The sequence below is a fragment of the Myotis lucifugus genome, unplaced genomic scaffold (assembly GCF_000147115.1).
Source record: "Myotis lucifugus unplaced genomic scaffold, Myoluc2.0 scaffold_729, whole genome shotgun sequence".
Lineage (NCBI taxonomy): Eukaryota > Metazoa > Chordata > Mammalia > Chiroptera > Vespertilionidae > Myotis > Myotis lucifugus.
In genome coordinates, this window is record NW_005871777.1 from 65,481 (window position 1) to 80,317 (window position 14,837).

Genomic DNA, 14,837 nt, shown 5'->3' on the forward strand with positions numbered 1-14,837 from the left:
GTGGTCTGGGGCCAGGCCTGGGGATTTGCATTTCTAACCAGTTCCCAGGTGAGGCTGATGCTACAGGTCAGGGGACATTCAGTTAGAACTACTGAACTAGATGATTTCCAAAGGGTCCGTGAGTTCTCAGTGCTACATATTTTAATCACACTCTCACTTCCAAGAAACACACCTTCAACAAAACACAAGTCATTATATCAACAGTTGCAAATCCATTTTATAAACCTTCTGTATTAAAAAACCCAAAAGCAGGTGAACTTGTCTAGCAATCAATGTTTCAGTATTTCATGTTATTTCAAAATATCTAGATATTCAATAACTTTCATTAAAATTTACTAAGTTAGAAAGAAACAGTAGAAATAAGCTAAAGTGATTTGTGTTGGTGGGTGAGGTATTTTTTTTTTCTATTGGGATCAGACATACCTTCCAGAGATTTGTATTTTTATTTTAAAAAATGAACTCAGGTATTTTCACTTCAATGGTTCTGGGACTTTGGTTGCATGAAGCCAATCCTATATAACAAAAGGGTAATATGCAAATCGACCTAATGGCAGAAGAGTCACTATGATGCACACTGACCACGAGGGGGCAGACACTCAATGCTGGAGCTGCCCCCTTGTGGTCAGTGCACTGGGGGGTGGGGGGTGGGGGGAGGCGAGAGGCGGGCCTAAGCCGTGAGTTGGACAGCCCCTGAGGACTCCCAGACTGCTAAAGGGCGTAGGCCTATCTAAGGGGACCCCTCCACCCCCAGTGCACGAATGCCGTGCACTGGGCCTCGAGTTATCTATAAGTCTCTGAAATGAATTAGGGGGTGGTTTGGGCAAGGTAAAAGGATTTGGTGGGCTTTGAATTGCTTCTGCAGCCAAACCTCTGGCCCCTTGAAAACTTCATTCATAAAACAAAGATAGTCATTTCCAATACCCCAGGGACTGGGTTGCCACCCAAATGTTGGCAAGGGACTAACAAATTCATTCACCCATTTTGGGAATGTTTCCTTCTATTTGGGAACATTTTTCTAGCTTCCAGAAAGCACACACCTCTGAGAGGTATAAAGGCTTTCAGGTATATGAAACCTCTGTCCATCTCCCTTGGGAATGAAAAACAGGTTCTAGATGCATGATAGTCTTAAAATTAATGGTGCCAAACCTCTCTATTACACACTTTATATTGGGACCAGGTAGGTGGTGTAACAAGAGAAGATTGGCTTCTTTCTTGAGTTTCTCAGGGTCAAGTTTCTCCCACTTGGTGAGTATGTACTCCATAAGAGGACTCTCAAGTCACTGTGGGCTGGTTCCGCATCTATAGAGAGACCTATGAGCAAGCCCAATGTTAGAGACATGTCTGCATGTCTCTGAGCTGTCTGGAGACATTCTGAGTAGGGTGGGTACCGTGTTAAGCCATCTCTCAGGCTCTGGTGGAAGATACTAATAAAGAAAAGATGATTACCAAACCTTCGGTCAGTCTCAAGGTTAGTTTCCTCATGGAAGGTTCCTTTAAAATCATTACTTTCCATTTTGGTTCAGTATCTGGTTCATTTATTCTAAATATATAACTATTCTGGGAAAAGCATATGTAGGCATCACTGATTTCATATAAAAGAAAAAAAAAACCTCAACTATCAGGTGAATTGGGAAAGATTTGATTAGCAAACTATATATATATATGGGTCCATAACAACCCCTAGTTGAAAGGAAACAGGTTTTGATTAAAAAACAGACATTTTGTACAGAAGGTTTAGTCTGATGTAGAAAGCAATTAGTGAGTGCTGTTAAGAAAAATAAGATAGCCCCAGTATCTACAGGAGCCTTAGTGGCTTCTCTTTTTAAGATAATTTCAAGTTCTCCCAAACAGTGAGAAGGGGAAACACCCTTGGAGCAACCCTATGCTTCTTTTGTTTGTTTACTTTTTCTAAATCCTATTTCACTTTCCTATATCCCTAAAGTGGGCAGACTTCTCTATAGGAGTTTTCTTACAACCTTATTTAGTAATTCTCTTCCTTTTGCTCCCAGAAACCAGGAGTATATTAATTGCAATAGGTTACAATAGCCAGGATTACATGTTCTAGCAGTTAAATTTCTCTGTGAGCCTATCAGAGCCATAGAGAAAATGGAGAACAATTGCTGGTTCCTTTCTGGCTGAGAGCAGCGTTTCTCCAAAGGGAGCTGGTAGAATTCCTATTCTCATTTTCCTTAAGTCAGTAGGGAGGGGTAGTGGAGGAGACAGAAGGGGAAGGAAGAAGGGAAGGGAAAGAACACATCTGGACAAGGAAGCTCAGAGAGCAAAAGATGTAGTGGACATGCTATAGAAGGGGGAGAATGGGGTGTTAGCATTTATTCACTTCAGGAGAGTTCAGAGATAGTCTCTACAATTTCTCATTAATTTATTTTTTAAAAGAATTTTCTGTGCTTCTCCTTAGAAGCTTCTAATTTCCAAATCAAGACATGCTTCCTATTCAATCATTTTCATTTTGGGGCCAGCATATTGCTAGTTTTCTTTTTTTTCCTGCAAAAAAATTTATTTATCTTGGCCATTTTTCAGTTGATATTTTCAAGTTAAATCTTCCCATTTCTGTAAAGCACTTGCAAGAAAAGGCTTCCTCTCAGGGGTTAACGAGGGCTGGAGTCTGGGAGGTCCCAGCCCTGCAGGCACAACTTCCCATGTTAATTATAGGTGTGTTTGTTTTTATTGTTATTGTTGTTATTTTATATTTGCAGAATCTGAGCAAGTTTTCTAGGGATGTTGTGGAGTGGTTGGAAGTGTGCTGCTTCTAGGTTGAGCTCCATTATGCTCATCCCCCTCTTATGTGCCTCGCCTTCTCTCCAAATTTTCTAAAGCAACCTGAAGGCCTCTAGCCAGTTTGGCTCCATGGGTAGAATGCAGGCCCTGAGAGGTCCTGGGTTTGATTCAAAGTGAAGGGCATGTACCTTGGTAGCAGCTTGATCCCTGGCCCTTACTGGAGCGCCTGGGGGAGGCAACCAATCTATGTCTCTATCATTCTCTCTCTCTGTATCTTCCCCTCCCTTCCTCTCTCTCTAAACCATGGGGAAAATATACTCGAGTGAGGATAAATAAATAAATAAAAATAAAAACGACAGGAAGGGCTAGGAACGCTGCTGGACCAGACCTTATGGGCTCTCCCCGGAGGAGCCAGTCAGGTGAATTACAGTTGAGTTGGAATTTCCCTATGGGGCTCCTGCTTGGCGTGAGGAATGACCTCTGACACCTCCACAAAGATTCTTAATTGCTTAAGAACAGCCAAGATTCAGGTCAGAAGGAGGATGTGTCCCTTCGGAGCAGAACAAGTTCAGCTCTCACTTATACAGTGAAGGTGTTTTGCTCAGACTCTCAGAAAGCAAATCCAAATGAAAACCCAGAGTCAAAAACCAGCCACCCATGTTTCCTCTTGTCTCTCCTTAGCCTTGATTCTGTCAACCCTTAACCTTAGTTCCACCTTGGGGATTTAAAAATACAGCTTAACTAAAGTCGAACTCTCTATCACAAGCAAAGGAAGGTTCTGGATTCAAGAGACAACTTAGCCAAATTCACCTGACTGACAGGGAACTGGTGGCCCAACGGGCACTTTGCTGGATCCTAGACCGGGTCTGTGTCTGCAGGGCAGTCCTGTGTGACCTTTGGAATCCTGCCTTAGTAAGCCAAGTAAATATCCATGGAGGCAGCATTCAACCCGGTGCAGAATTTTTGTGAGTTTATTGGAGCCCAACTGTCAACAGTGGCCGGAAAACAAAATCTCACTGTATTAAGGTAGTGCTCCAAGAATGGCAGTATTGCACCTGCTTTTACACATACAATCAAAAGTGGAGATGTATGTGGGTCACATGAAATCCATTGCTTAGGGAGGCAGGAGAAAGCAAAGCAGGGAAATCTCTGGGATTAGATAAAAAGTAAAATGAGAGACACATACCTCACTTATACAGGTGCTCACAGGATAGTTAGCAATGAACTCAATAGCAATGAGCAGCTTTGTGGTCTCTGCAGAGCACAGAGCAGTGCCTGTGCTCCTCGGTGGCGAGAAAAAGGGAAATTCCTTTAACATTCCAAAGGTATGTTATCACAGATGCCAAAAGACAACAGACAGGCTCAGTTAAGGTAAAGATTGACCTTTGTCAGGGAAGATACTGGCCTAGCACATGACTACACACCATAAACTGCGTTTAGGTAACAAGTTTTAATTTCAGGCTAACTCTGTGGTTAATATATGTCTCTGAGTTTGAAAGGCCACCATGCAGGCCTTACCTGTGCGAGTCACAGATGAGCGTGTGACTATTTGTCATTTACTCTCTCCTTCGATCACTTGTGCCCCACCTCTGTCCACCAATCATGTCCCTCCTCTGTCCCACCACAGGGGGAGAAACCATCAAGTACCTGTTCGCTGGAAGCAGCTGCAGCTTCCTCGCCACCTGCGGGCCTGGCCCGCTCGCCCACTGTGCCCAACACGCCAGTGCCCATGACTTTCTTCTCTACCTGGGAGGTGGACTGCTCCAGACCTAGCAGCGTGCCCAGATTGTGCAGCTTCACTTTAAAGAAGCTGGTGGTCTTGAAGGAGCTGGAGAAGGAGCTCATCTCCATGGTGATAGCAGTGCAGATGCAGGGCTCCAAGGGCAGCTTGAGATCGCACGAGATTGTGCTGCCCAGCAGTGGACCAGTGGAGACTGACCTGGCACTGACCTTCTCCCTGGAGTACTCCCACTTCCTCAAGAGAGGAGGCAACAAGCTGCAGATCATGCTGCAGCAGAGGAAGTGCAATAACAACCAGACAATCCTGGGCTACAAGACACTGGCCACAGGTGCCATCCACATGGCTGAGTTGATACAGCGACCCCCCGACTGTGACCAGGTGCTGAGCCTCAGCAGCAGGATCCAGGGGTCCTCCATCACGGGGGCTGAGATCTGGATCTCCTCCCTGTCCAGTCAGCCCATCGACGACGAGGATGGCAGCATGCAGGGCAGCCCCAAGGCCAAGTCCATGGATAGCTATATGGAGGGGAAATCTGAAAGCTTCACTGAGCTGGACACCAGCTACAATCTCACACACAGGCAGGACCTGGAAGAAGCTGACTTTGACCTGGAGCAGCCCCAGAAGCAGCAGCAATGCCTGCAACAAAACTTGAAGCAGAAAGTCATGGCACTGCTTCCCACGTCTAACATTTCAGAAGAGGTCCTGGACTCGGATCAGGACCCTACAGAACCTGTCCCCGAGATGGAGGACCTGGACCTTCTCAATGACACCCTTAAGAATCCCAGCGATGGTGGCCCAGACATAGAGTACGATAGCAGCATCCTCAGCAACACCAAGCCCAATACCAGACAATACTTTGATGGACTGGAACACTCCAGCTTGCAGACGGAGACAAGGAGCTTACACAGTGCCCAGAGGCAGAATGAGCCTCCTCGGCCGGCCAACACGCCCATGAAGACCCAGGGCCCAGGCGGTAAGCTGTTCAGTGGCAATGTCTCTGATTTGATGGGCTACAGCACCCCACGCACCGCCGAGGTGGTCAAGAGCTGGATCTTGTCCCTATCTAGACAGACCGTTGACCATCTGGACAACGCCATGCCGGCCGGCACCAGGACGGAGGCCACGCATAACTTCTCTGAGGGAGAGTCTGAGATCGTCTTCTCTGAGCTGAAGGTCAGCTATAATGCCGCCCACAGGCATGACCTGGACGAGGATGACTTGGACCTGGAGAACCCGATAGGAAGGAGGAAATCCACCATCAGGCAACAGAACTACCAGCAGAGAGTCGCAGAGTGGCTGGGCAGGTACCAAATGACGGTGGAGGTCCTGGACTCGGAGCAGGAGTCTGAGGAGCAAGTCCCTGATGTGGACAAGGACCTGGCCTTTCTGTTTGAGAGCGTGGTGTGCCCCAGCGACAGTGGCTCAGACATGGAGGATGATGACCGCCTCCCAACCCCGCCCATGCCTGAGCCCATGACATATTCTGAAAGCCTGTCCAGCCCAGATATGGAGGAGGACGACAGAGTCCTCAGGACCCACAGGCCCAGATTATACTGTGAAAGCCTGTCAAGTGACAGTGACTCCGAATGGGTGGCCCACAGCATGCCCAACCCTGGGCCGCAGCTGGCACAGCCTGGGGACAGCCCGGAGGCAGGGACCTCTGGCCAGGACATGCTCACTAAGAGACGCACCACCAAGACCGAGTCTCTGGTCATCCCTTCCACCAGCTCCAAGGGGAAGCAGCCCGCCCGCCGGGGCTGGAGCAGGTCCCTGAATGAGTCGTCCAACAGCCTGGTCAAGGAGCGCTGTCCAGTCCCACAGAGCCAACTGCAGGACCCCAGGAAGACTGTGTTCGACCAACTGAACCACAGCCTCATCTCCAACGACTATCTGCCCAAGAACATCATCCTCATCAACACCTCCGACAGGCAGGGGCAGTCCCTGTCGGACGTCCTGCAGCAGCACATGCTGCCCGTCGTGTGCACCGGCTCCATGGTGGATGTCCAGGAGGCCTTCAGCTCCATCATCTCCTGGATACAAAGATACCGCAACTGCAATACCGAGGCCACAATGCCAGTGAAGATCGCGGTGGCGGGGGACCAGCAGTACTTCAGCACCGTGCTGCGGGTCTTTGTGGAGCAGCTGTCCCACAAGGCCCCGGACTGGCTGGACTCCATGCGATTCCTGGTCATCCCACTGGGTTCCCACCCCTTGGCCAGGTACCTGGGCTCCGTGGATTGCCGCTACCACAAACTCCTACGGGACCTGGCCTGGTGGGAACTCTTCTTCCACCTGGAGGCCCCGGATGCTGTGCAGAACATTGTGTTGAAAATCAGAGAGTACCTCACAGGGGCCAACTGTGTCCTCCAGCTGCCCATCGCAGAGGCCATGCTCATCTCTAAGCCGAAGAGCCTGGACGAGTTGTCCTCACAGAATTTCATTCCCTTTGTGGGGGCAGTGAAAGTTGGAAGAGTGGAGCCAATTTCAGCCACGTCAGGAGACTCAGCTGAAGCGGTCCCCTCATGCTCCAATGTGCTTCTGTCCACCGCCAGGGAGGCCACACACAAGCTAATTTCCTTGTCCTCAGTGAGTGGGGGCCCGTCCTCCCCCGGCCAGAGTGTGGGTGCTGAGCTGATGGAGTTGCAGGTGGATTACTGGGAGGCAGCCCAGCCCACCAACAGGAAGAGGAACGAGGAGAAGGGAGACCTGCCTGCCACCAAAAACACACTCCGGGGCACCTTCCGGTCTCTCCAGGTTAGCAGGCTGCCCAGCAGCGGCGAGGCTGCAGCCGCGCTCACAATGTCCATGACTGTGACCACCGAGGAGAAGAAAAAGAAGGTGATGTCTTTGTCCAAGAAAGACAAGGGCACAGACTTGGAGTCCAAAAGCCAGTGCATCCAGGGCATTGGCCGCTTGGTCTGCTCTGCCCAGAACCAGGAGCACAGGCAGCGGGTCCTCATTGACGGCGTGGAGTGGAACGACGTGACGTTCTTCCAGCTGGCAGCCCAGTGGTCCTCCCACGTCAAGCACTTGCCAGTCTGCATCTTCGAACACAACAATTCCACCTTCTAGCCCCGTCCCTCCCTCTGCCCTTTACCCTGCCTGGGCCAAGCCCAGGAGGACCCAGCTGCTTTTCTGTCAACAGTTCAGTTAACTATAGACACAGACCGTGGAAACACAGAAAAACTGTTTTGAATTTGAATGCGCTCACAGCCTGGAACCTAAGGGGGTTGCCCTCACTGGGACCCCCAAATGCTCTGTTCAATAACCAGAACACTCCGGCAGGTGGGAGGTCAGGACATCATAGTTGAGATGGAGCATCATGGAAGGTGTGTTTTGGCCTCAGGACCCCCAGCACTGTCAGTGAAAAGGGTTCTGGCCTTGGAGACCTGCCCTTCCTGGGAACTAGGGCTCAGCTTAACCCTGGGAGCTGGCACCAGCTTGTGCCCAGACTCAGAGCTGGGCGGACAGAGGCAAAGGGCTGGGCTCCCATTGGAGTATCTGCAGCACGACACGGAGGCCAGCCAGCCCAGCCTTGGACCCCAGCTGCCAACCAACCAAGTGGCCCCAGCACCATCCACTTATGGTTCCCAATGAACTCCGGTCTCACAGGGCAACATAAAAAGAGCTGTATGGTGCAGATCACACAGGCACACGGGCTGGACAAACCAGTGCCCTCCTCGCTGGGCAGCGACCCACCTTCGTCCCTACCTCTTCAGGTTATCAAAGACCATTTGCTACCACCCAACGGTTGTACCAACTATTTACAAGGTGAGCAACCTGCCCCTCCACAGCACAGTGGTCATTTGGCCCCTTGCTGGCTGTGAACTCTCAGATCACTGCATCCCTCTGAGTGTTTGTTTCTAAGAACATGAGGTAAATCAAGGAACAACATCATAGGTTTTTGTTGGGAACTGTAGGGTGTTCCCCTAAAGCTTTCTCTGGGTGCCTGGACAGGGGATAGGTCTGCAGCAGGGGCTGTGGTTGTGCTAACTGTTCCTTTCTCTTCCTCATATGTGATTCTTTCGGGGCCCAGGGCTAAGCTCTTGTCTCATGTCATAAAGTGACTGGAGGTTCTGTTATGGGTCCCTGTCCTGGTTGCAGCCAGAGCAGAAACCCCAGGGGTGAGCAGTGGGGCCCAGGGTCACCCAACTATCTGTGATGGGGCTGGTTTGGGCTCATTCATTCATCCAATATATCAGAGTCTTCCAGGTACAGACACATCTGTAGGCACTGACCATAATCCAGTGCACAGAGCAAACCACAAGCCTGTACGGTAGAGCTTCCCTCTAGTCGGGAGCAACTCAGTCACACTAGGCTGCACAGGCTGGGAGTGTCCACAGGACAGCCGATGTGACATCCTCCGCGCCTCCTCTCCCTGTGGCTGCATCTTCCCGTATTGTGAAGAGGAAGGTGAACCTGTGTTCCAGCAGAAAACGTGAGTCGCTTTTGGGTCAGATCCCTGAGGGGAGTATAGGGACTGTGAATTCAAGGTTCTGGCAGAACCCTGGATGCCACACATGGTGGGATTTCTGCAAGAGGACAGAGGTCTGAAGGCTCCTCCTAGAATGAGGACTACAGTCAGGGAGCTGTGCATGTGGATTTGGGTGGTGTGGGAGAGCAGTGGGAGCCCAGTGGCAGAGTCAGCCTCTCAGAAAATTTATAGCCGTCCCATCCTAATCCAAGTCTGCCTGCAGCCCTAATCAGGGATCATGCTCACTAATTTGGAAGCACCTCCTCAGGGCCAGCTTGGCAAGTGTACCCAGCCCTGAGGGAGTTGAGTTTCAGTGGGAGGCAAAGAACCTCACAGGGGAGCTAGAGAGTTATGCAGCATGTAGGTGCAGGAGCCAAAGTTTGAGGTGATAGGAAGGCCCTGGGAAGCCAAGGACGGAGACAGAGTTGATTTGTTTGCTCATTGGTCAGCTATTCCTGGAGCACCTACTGTGTGCTAATGAGTGACATGAACAGAGTGGACACCAGCCCTCTCTGTCCTCATGGAGTTGACATTTCAATGGGAAGGTATGGGAAGGGACAGGGACACTGAGAGAGCATGTCAGATTCCCCTGAAGAAGGGGACAGGTGGTTCCCTCATTGATCCAGACTGTCAATTAGGAGGGCTTTCTGCCAGCCCCTCTTGGGTTACTACGCACTCTCTGCCAGGACTGCCAGGTTGAAGGTGGACAAGGAGTAGGTCTGGCTTCTGGATGTGCAGGAGCAGCAGGCACAGGACCCCAGGCTCTCTGAGTGGTGCTCTGGGAGGGCCGTGTAGAAGGAAAGGCCAGGCCTCAGACTCTGCTTTCAACTTATCTCTCTCCCCAGGGCAATCTCCTGCATCCTGGGCATCGGGCTGGACCAGCACCGCCAGAATTTCCCAGCCTGATGATGCTGTCGGCTTCCCTAGAGCTCAACTTTCCAGTCTCCCACCTGCCAAAGCAGGCCCAGTGCCTCCATTCACAGCGGGAGCACCTGATCCCACTGAGGCCGAGACAGGAGGAGGAGGAGGCCTCTGGGGGTGGTGTGGGTGAGTGTGCCTTTGGAAGGCACACAAAAGGCAGTGAGGGTGGTAACATGTCCTCTTCTTGCATCTACAGAACCAGCTCCAGAGCAAGATGAGGAAAACCTTCAAGCGGCAACGCCACCCTAGTGGCCTGTCCAGAGTCAGAGCCGGATCCAGGCCCAGCTTTCACTGAACTTCAAGAGGCAGAGGAACCACCAGCAGCATTGGAACAACTCACCCCAGTTCCTGCGAGGCCTGTGGTGCCAGATCCAGGGCCACAGCGCGTGTCAGCAGCCATGGCAGAGAGGGCGCCCTCCCTCCCCACCCCCCGCACCCTATTTAGATGCAGTGTTAGAAGTTTTCTCTTCATGTTACATATACTTATAATTTTACTATACTTTTATGATATTTAATAACATACAGTGTACTGTTGAAAACATTTACTGAAATACTCCCAAATATTAACTTAATTTAGATTCTATAAAATTTAACCCTATAACCCTCAGAGCTTTGAGCAAGTCTGTTTTTCTGGACCCTGACCCACCCAGGGAAAACTGTCCTCACCTTCTCCACCTGCCCTTCCTGGAGCCAGGACTCTGCTTCCCAGGGAGCTGGCTCCACCCTGTGCCCAGACTCAGAGCTGGGTGGCCAGAGACCAAGGGCTGGCCTCCCATTGGGGGCATCCTGAGCCCATCATGGAGGCCTGTCAGTCCAGCCCTGGGCCTCAGCTGCCAACCAGCCAAGTGGCCCCAGCACCACTCACTCTGGATTCCAAATAAACTTGACCCTCCTAATTGACAGTCTGTACCTTGCAGACTGCCCAGGAACATGGATTAGATAAACTGGTCATATCCTTGGTGACTAGCTTCCTGGGCAGCTTCCCCACCTTGGTCCCACCCACCCTTCTGTGTTAATACAGAACATTCGTTACTAACCAATGTGTGTGGGACAAACCACGTACCAGGTGAGCCCTGCCCCTCCACAGCACAGTGGTCACTCAGCCCCCTGCTTGCTGTGAGTCTTCAGGTCACTGCACCTCTCGGAGTATTTGTTTCCCTGAATATGGGGAGAGCCTAGGCCCAGCCTCATGGGGTTATTGGGAGGGTCCCCCTGGGAAAAGGCCCGCTGGAACCTGGACACTGGAGAGGTGTGCTGGAGGGGCTGTGGTTGTTCCTATTGGCCATTTTCTCTTCTCCTTAACCAAGCTCCTGCCTTATTTGTGATTCTCATGTCTTAGGCTAAGCTATTTTCTCTTTTGATAAAGATGTTGGAGATTTCATTAGGGGTCCCTGTCCTGGGTGAAGCCAGATTAGAAATTCTAGGGGTGAGCAGGGGGACCCCAGGCTCACGCAGCTATCTGAGATGGGGGTGGTTTGGGCTCATTCATTCAGCAAATGCGCTGCCCCAGGGCTGCACTCCAGCACTTCCTTCTAGTCAGGAGTGACTCAGTCACACTGCGCTGCACAGGCAGGTAGCGTGCACAGGACAGTCGATGTGACTTCTTCCTCAACGTATTGCTGATCTACACGTATTGTGAAGCAGAAAGTGGATCTCTAGACCAGCAGAAAAAGTGAATGGGCTTTGGATCAGAGCCTTAAGGGGAGTATGGGGACTGTGACTTGGAGAAGGTGGCAACACCCTGGGTCTGCAAGATTTCTGAAAGAGGGCAGTGGTCTGAGGGCTTCTCCTCGCAAAAATGGAAGGAGTCAGAGAGCTGTGCATGTGGAGTGGGTGGTGTGGGTGAGTGGGGAGGGGATGTGGCTGCCCACACAAAGAGCTCCCAGAGGCTGGGCTTAGGCAGGAGCACAGAGCCGCTCAGGTCAGTGCCCAGGGCCTGCAGTCTGGAGGACTTCCTGGGGAGGGGGCTTGAACTGGGACTTCAGTGATGGAGATGGGAGGTTCCTTCCTTGGAAGGCACACAAAAGGTAGTCATGGTGGTAACATGTTCTTTTCCTGGATCTACAGAAGCAGCTCCAGAGCAAGATCCAGAAACACCTAAAGAGGAACCGCCAACTCTGGTGCCCTCCCTGAGCCAGAGCAGGCTCTAGGCACAGCTGTCACTGAACTTCCAGAGGTGGACCCACCTGCAGCATTTGAGCAACTCGCCTCAGCTCCTTCGGAACCTGAGGTCCTAGATCCTGGGCCACAGCATGTGTCCGCTGCCAGGACAGAGAGGGCTCCCTCCCCTCCTTTATATGAAGTTTTAAAATATTTGTGTTTATCATATACATGTTTATAACTTTGCTGTATTTTTCCCATACTATTCAGTAACATACAGACTAATTAAAGAAAATGTAATGAAATACTCTTAAACATAAATTTAATTTAGATTCTATAAAATTTAACTCTACAATCCTTCAGAGCCTTGAGCAAGTCTGTTTCTTCTGGGCCTGCGTCGTGTTACTATGAGTCATAGGTTGGGAATAATTAGTCTCTCAGGAGCCATCTGCTCTAAGGATGTGACGTTCTTGAGGCCCAGGACAATGGGACTTTGGGGGAAATTGACCAACAAGCATTGGGGCAGGGACCCTTTATGTCAGGGCTGCCCCTGGGAACCCACTTTTCATTTAACTTCATCTCCCACCAGCACATGGACAAAGCCTGGTCCTAAGCGCCCCCTGGCGTCCACGTTGCAGAATGCTGTAGGGTCTAACCAGCAGCAGGCAGTTCCTGAACCCTGACTGCCACCTGCACCTGGACAGAAAGTCCACCCTGCTCCACGCGCACTGAGCAGCATTCTGAGCATCTCCTCTGTTGGCCCACAGCACTGAAGAGGAGACAGGGAATGTCTCAGGGCCCGGGGTCCACACTAATCTCCTCCACAGGCACCGCTTCCAAATCTCTGGGGTCAGAGCCTCTCTCTGCCCTCAGACCCTAGGCTCTGGCTCAGCTGGGTTTTTCCTGACGCTCTTCTGTCTCATCAGAGCCCAGCAGCCACTCTTTCTGATGCCCGAAGGCTGAACAAGGTTGTGGAGACAGCCTGGCTTCTCCTTTTACATCAGTCCTCTTCAGTGCTCTGAACCCCCTGGTGAGGATGGACTACAGCCTTGTATGGTACCCGCCATGGCATAAGCTACACTGTCTCAGGACAAATGGGTATTCACTGTGGACCACACCCAGGGCCCCTGCTCTCAAGGAGATCAGCCCTGTAGGTTGACACGGAGAGAAAGGAAATTCGAATGGAGTCTGATGAGACCTACTCTGACCCTGAGGGCCATAAGCACTGAAAACGTGAGCCCATCGCGGGGACATTGCACAGGCTCTTTAGGATGCGATTCCTAAACCAGAAAGATGAATAAGTACTTGTCTGCCCTCTTCATCCTGATTTCACATGGCAGCCGATGAAGGCTTGTGAAATTAAATGAGGTCTGGAAATCAGGGGGCAGGTCTACCTTAGAGGCCCATGGTGACGGCAGTGCACTTGCGCGCACTAGCAATGGGCCTGGAGGGGCAGCCACCTGCCTTGCGTGGAGCGTCTCCTTACCTTGGAAGCTCAGAACTGTGTTCTCAACAGAAGCTGTTTCCTATTTCAAATTACACTTTTCAGTTTGGCTCTACTTTGCAGGGTGCTTTCTAAGTTTCACAGCCATCCTCCAAACTGGAGGCAGAGGGTGTTAGAAATGAGGGGCGGGGGCTGGAGGGAACTGGGAGGAGAAAACGAGGGAGATAGGAGGGCAGGCCCAGGGCCTGGTGTGGGACGACTGTGCTAGTGACCTATTGCTGAGAGTTACCCCACACTAGAGACTTAACCAACACACACTTATTAGCTCACACGTCTGTGACCAGAAATCCCTTATGGCTGAGCTGGGACTTCTGTGGTCTCACCAGAGGCAGGATCTGTGTCACTGAGGGTCCGTGCTCACTCGGGGGAGGTGGGTCTTTGGGATTCAGTTTGGATGGAAGGCCTGACTTCCTCTCTGTCTGTTGGTCTCATTCAGTGCTAGATCATATCAGTCTCTCCAGATAGCTACTCACAGCACAGAGGCTTATTCCTCAGGAGAGAGAGAGAGAGAGAGAGAGAGAGAGAGAGAGAGAGATAGAGAGAGCAGATGAGAGTGAGAAAGTGGGCAAGCAGCAACTTTTAAAAAACTTTTCAGGGTGGGAAGAGACCAACCAAAGAACTTGTATGCATATATGCATAACCCAGGGACACAGACTATAGGGTGGTGAAGGCCTGGGGTGGGGGGTAGAGATCGAATAGAAGTTGTCAATGGGGAAAAAGGGGGACATATGTAACACTTTCAACAATAAAGATTTCAAAAATAAATGAAATGGATTTGCTTTAAAATTATTAAATTAATTTTTTTCAAAAAATTGACGAGAGAGAGAAACATCAATGTGAGAGAGGAGTATCAATTGGTTGCCTCCTGTATGCACCCCAACTAGGGATCAAACACACAACCTCGGTATGTGCCCTGATAGGAAGCGAACAGCAATCCTTCAGTGCACAGGATGATGCTCAACCACTCTGGCCGGGCCAAGCACTGACTTTTAGGACCAAATCATGGAGGTCGTGTTGGATCCCTTTGCCGTCTTCTCTGGAGTCACTGCTGACACCCACACTTACGGGGAGGCACACATTCACACCACACGAGGAAGGTGGAGACCATGGGGAGTCACTGAGGAGAGAACCGCTGACCACAGAGGTCCATGCCTTGCCCAGGATCACAGACGGTTAGAATGCAGAGTCTGCGATAAACCCAGCTGTGTCCTTAAAGGTGGTGTCCTAGGTGAACCCAGGTTTGCTCAGGGCTCTGGATAAGGCTGTGCTGGTGGAATCGTGTACAGACATAGAGATGGCATGGGGGAGACAGTGGGCATTTGGCAGTCTCAACAGTATTTGTCTGAAAAGGCGCCCAGATC

At 50.8% G+C, this 14,837-nt stretch overlaps 1 protein-coding gene across 1 annotated transcript; it reads left to right on the forward strand.

The window, feature by feature from the left end:
- The first annotated feature begins 4,381 nt into the window (after positions 1–4,381).
- Positions 4,382–7,549, forward strand: LOC102427507 (phosphofurin acidic cluster sorting protein 2-like). The gene is made up of 2 exons (XM_006105852.3): positions 4,382–5,454; positions 6,040–7,549. The coding sequence occupies exons 1-2, from the start codon at positions 4,466–4,468 to the stop codon at positions 7,547–7,549; spliced, it is 2,499 nt and encodes an 832-aa protein (XP_006105914.1). The 5' UTR covers positions 4,382–4,465.
- The last annotated feature ends 7,288 nt before the right edge of the window (positions 7,550–14,837 follow it).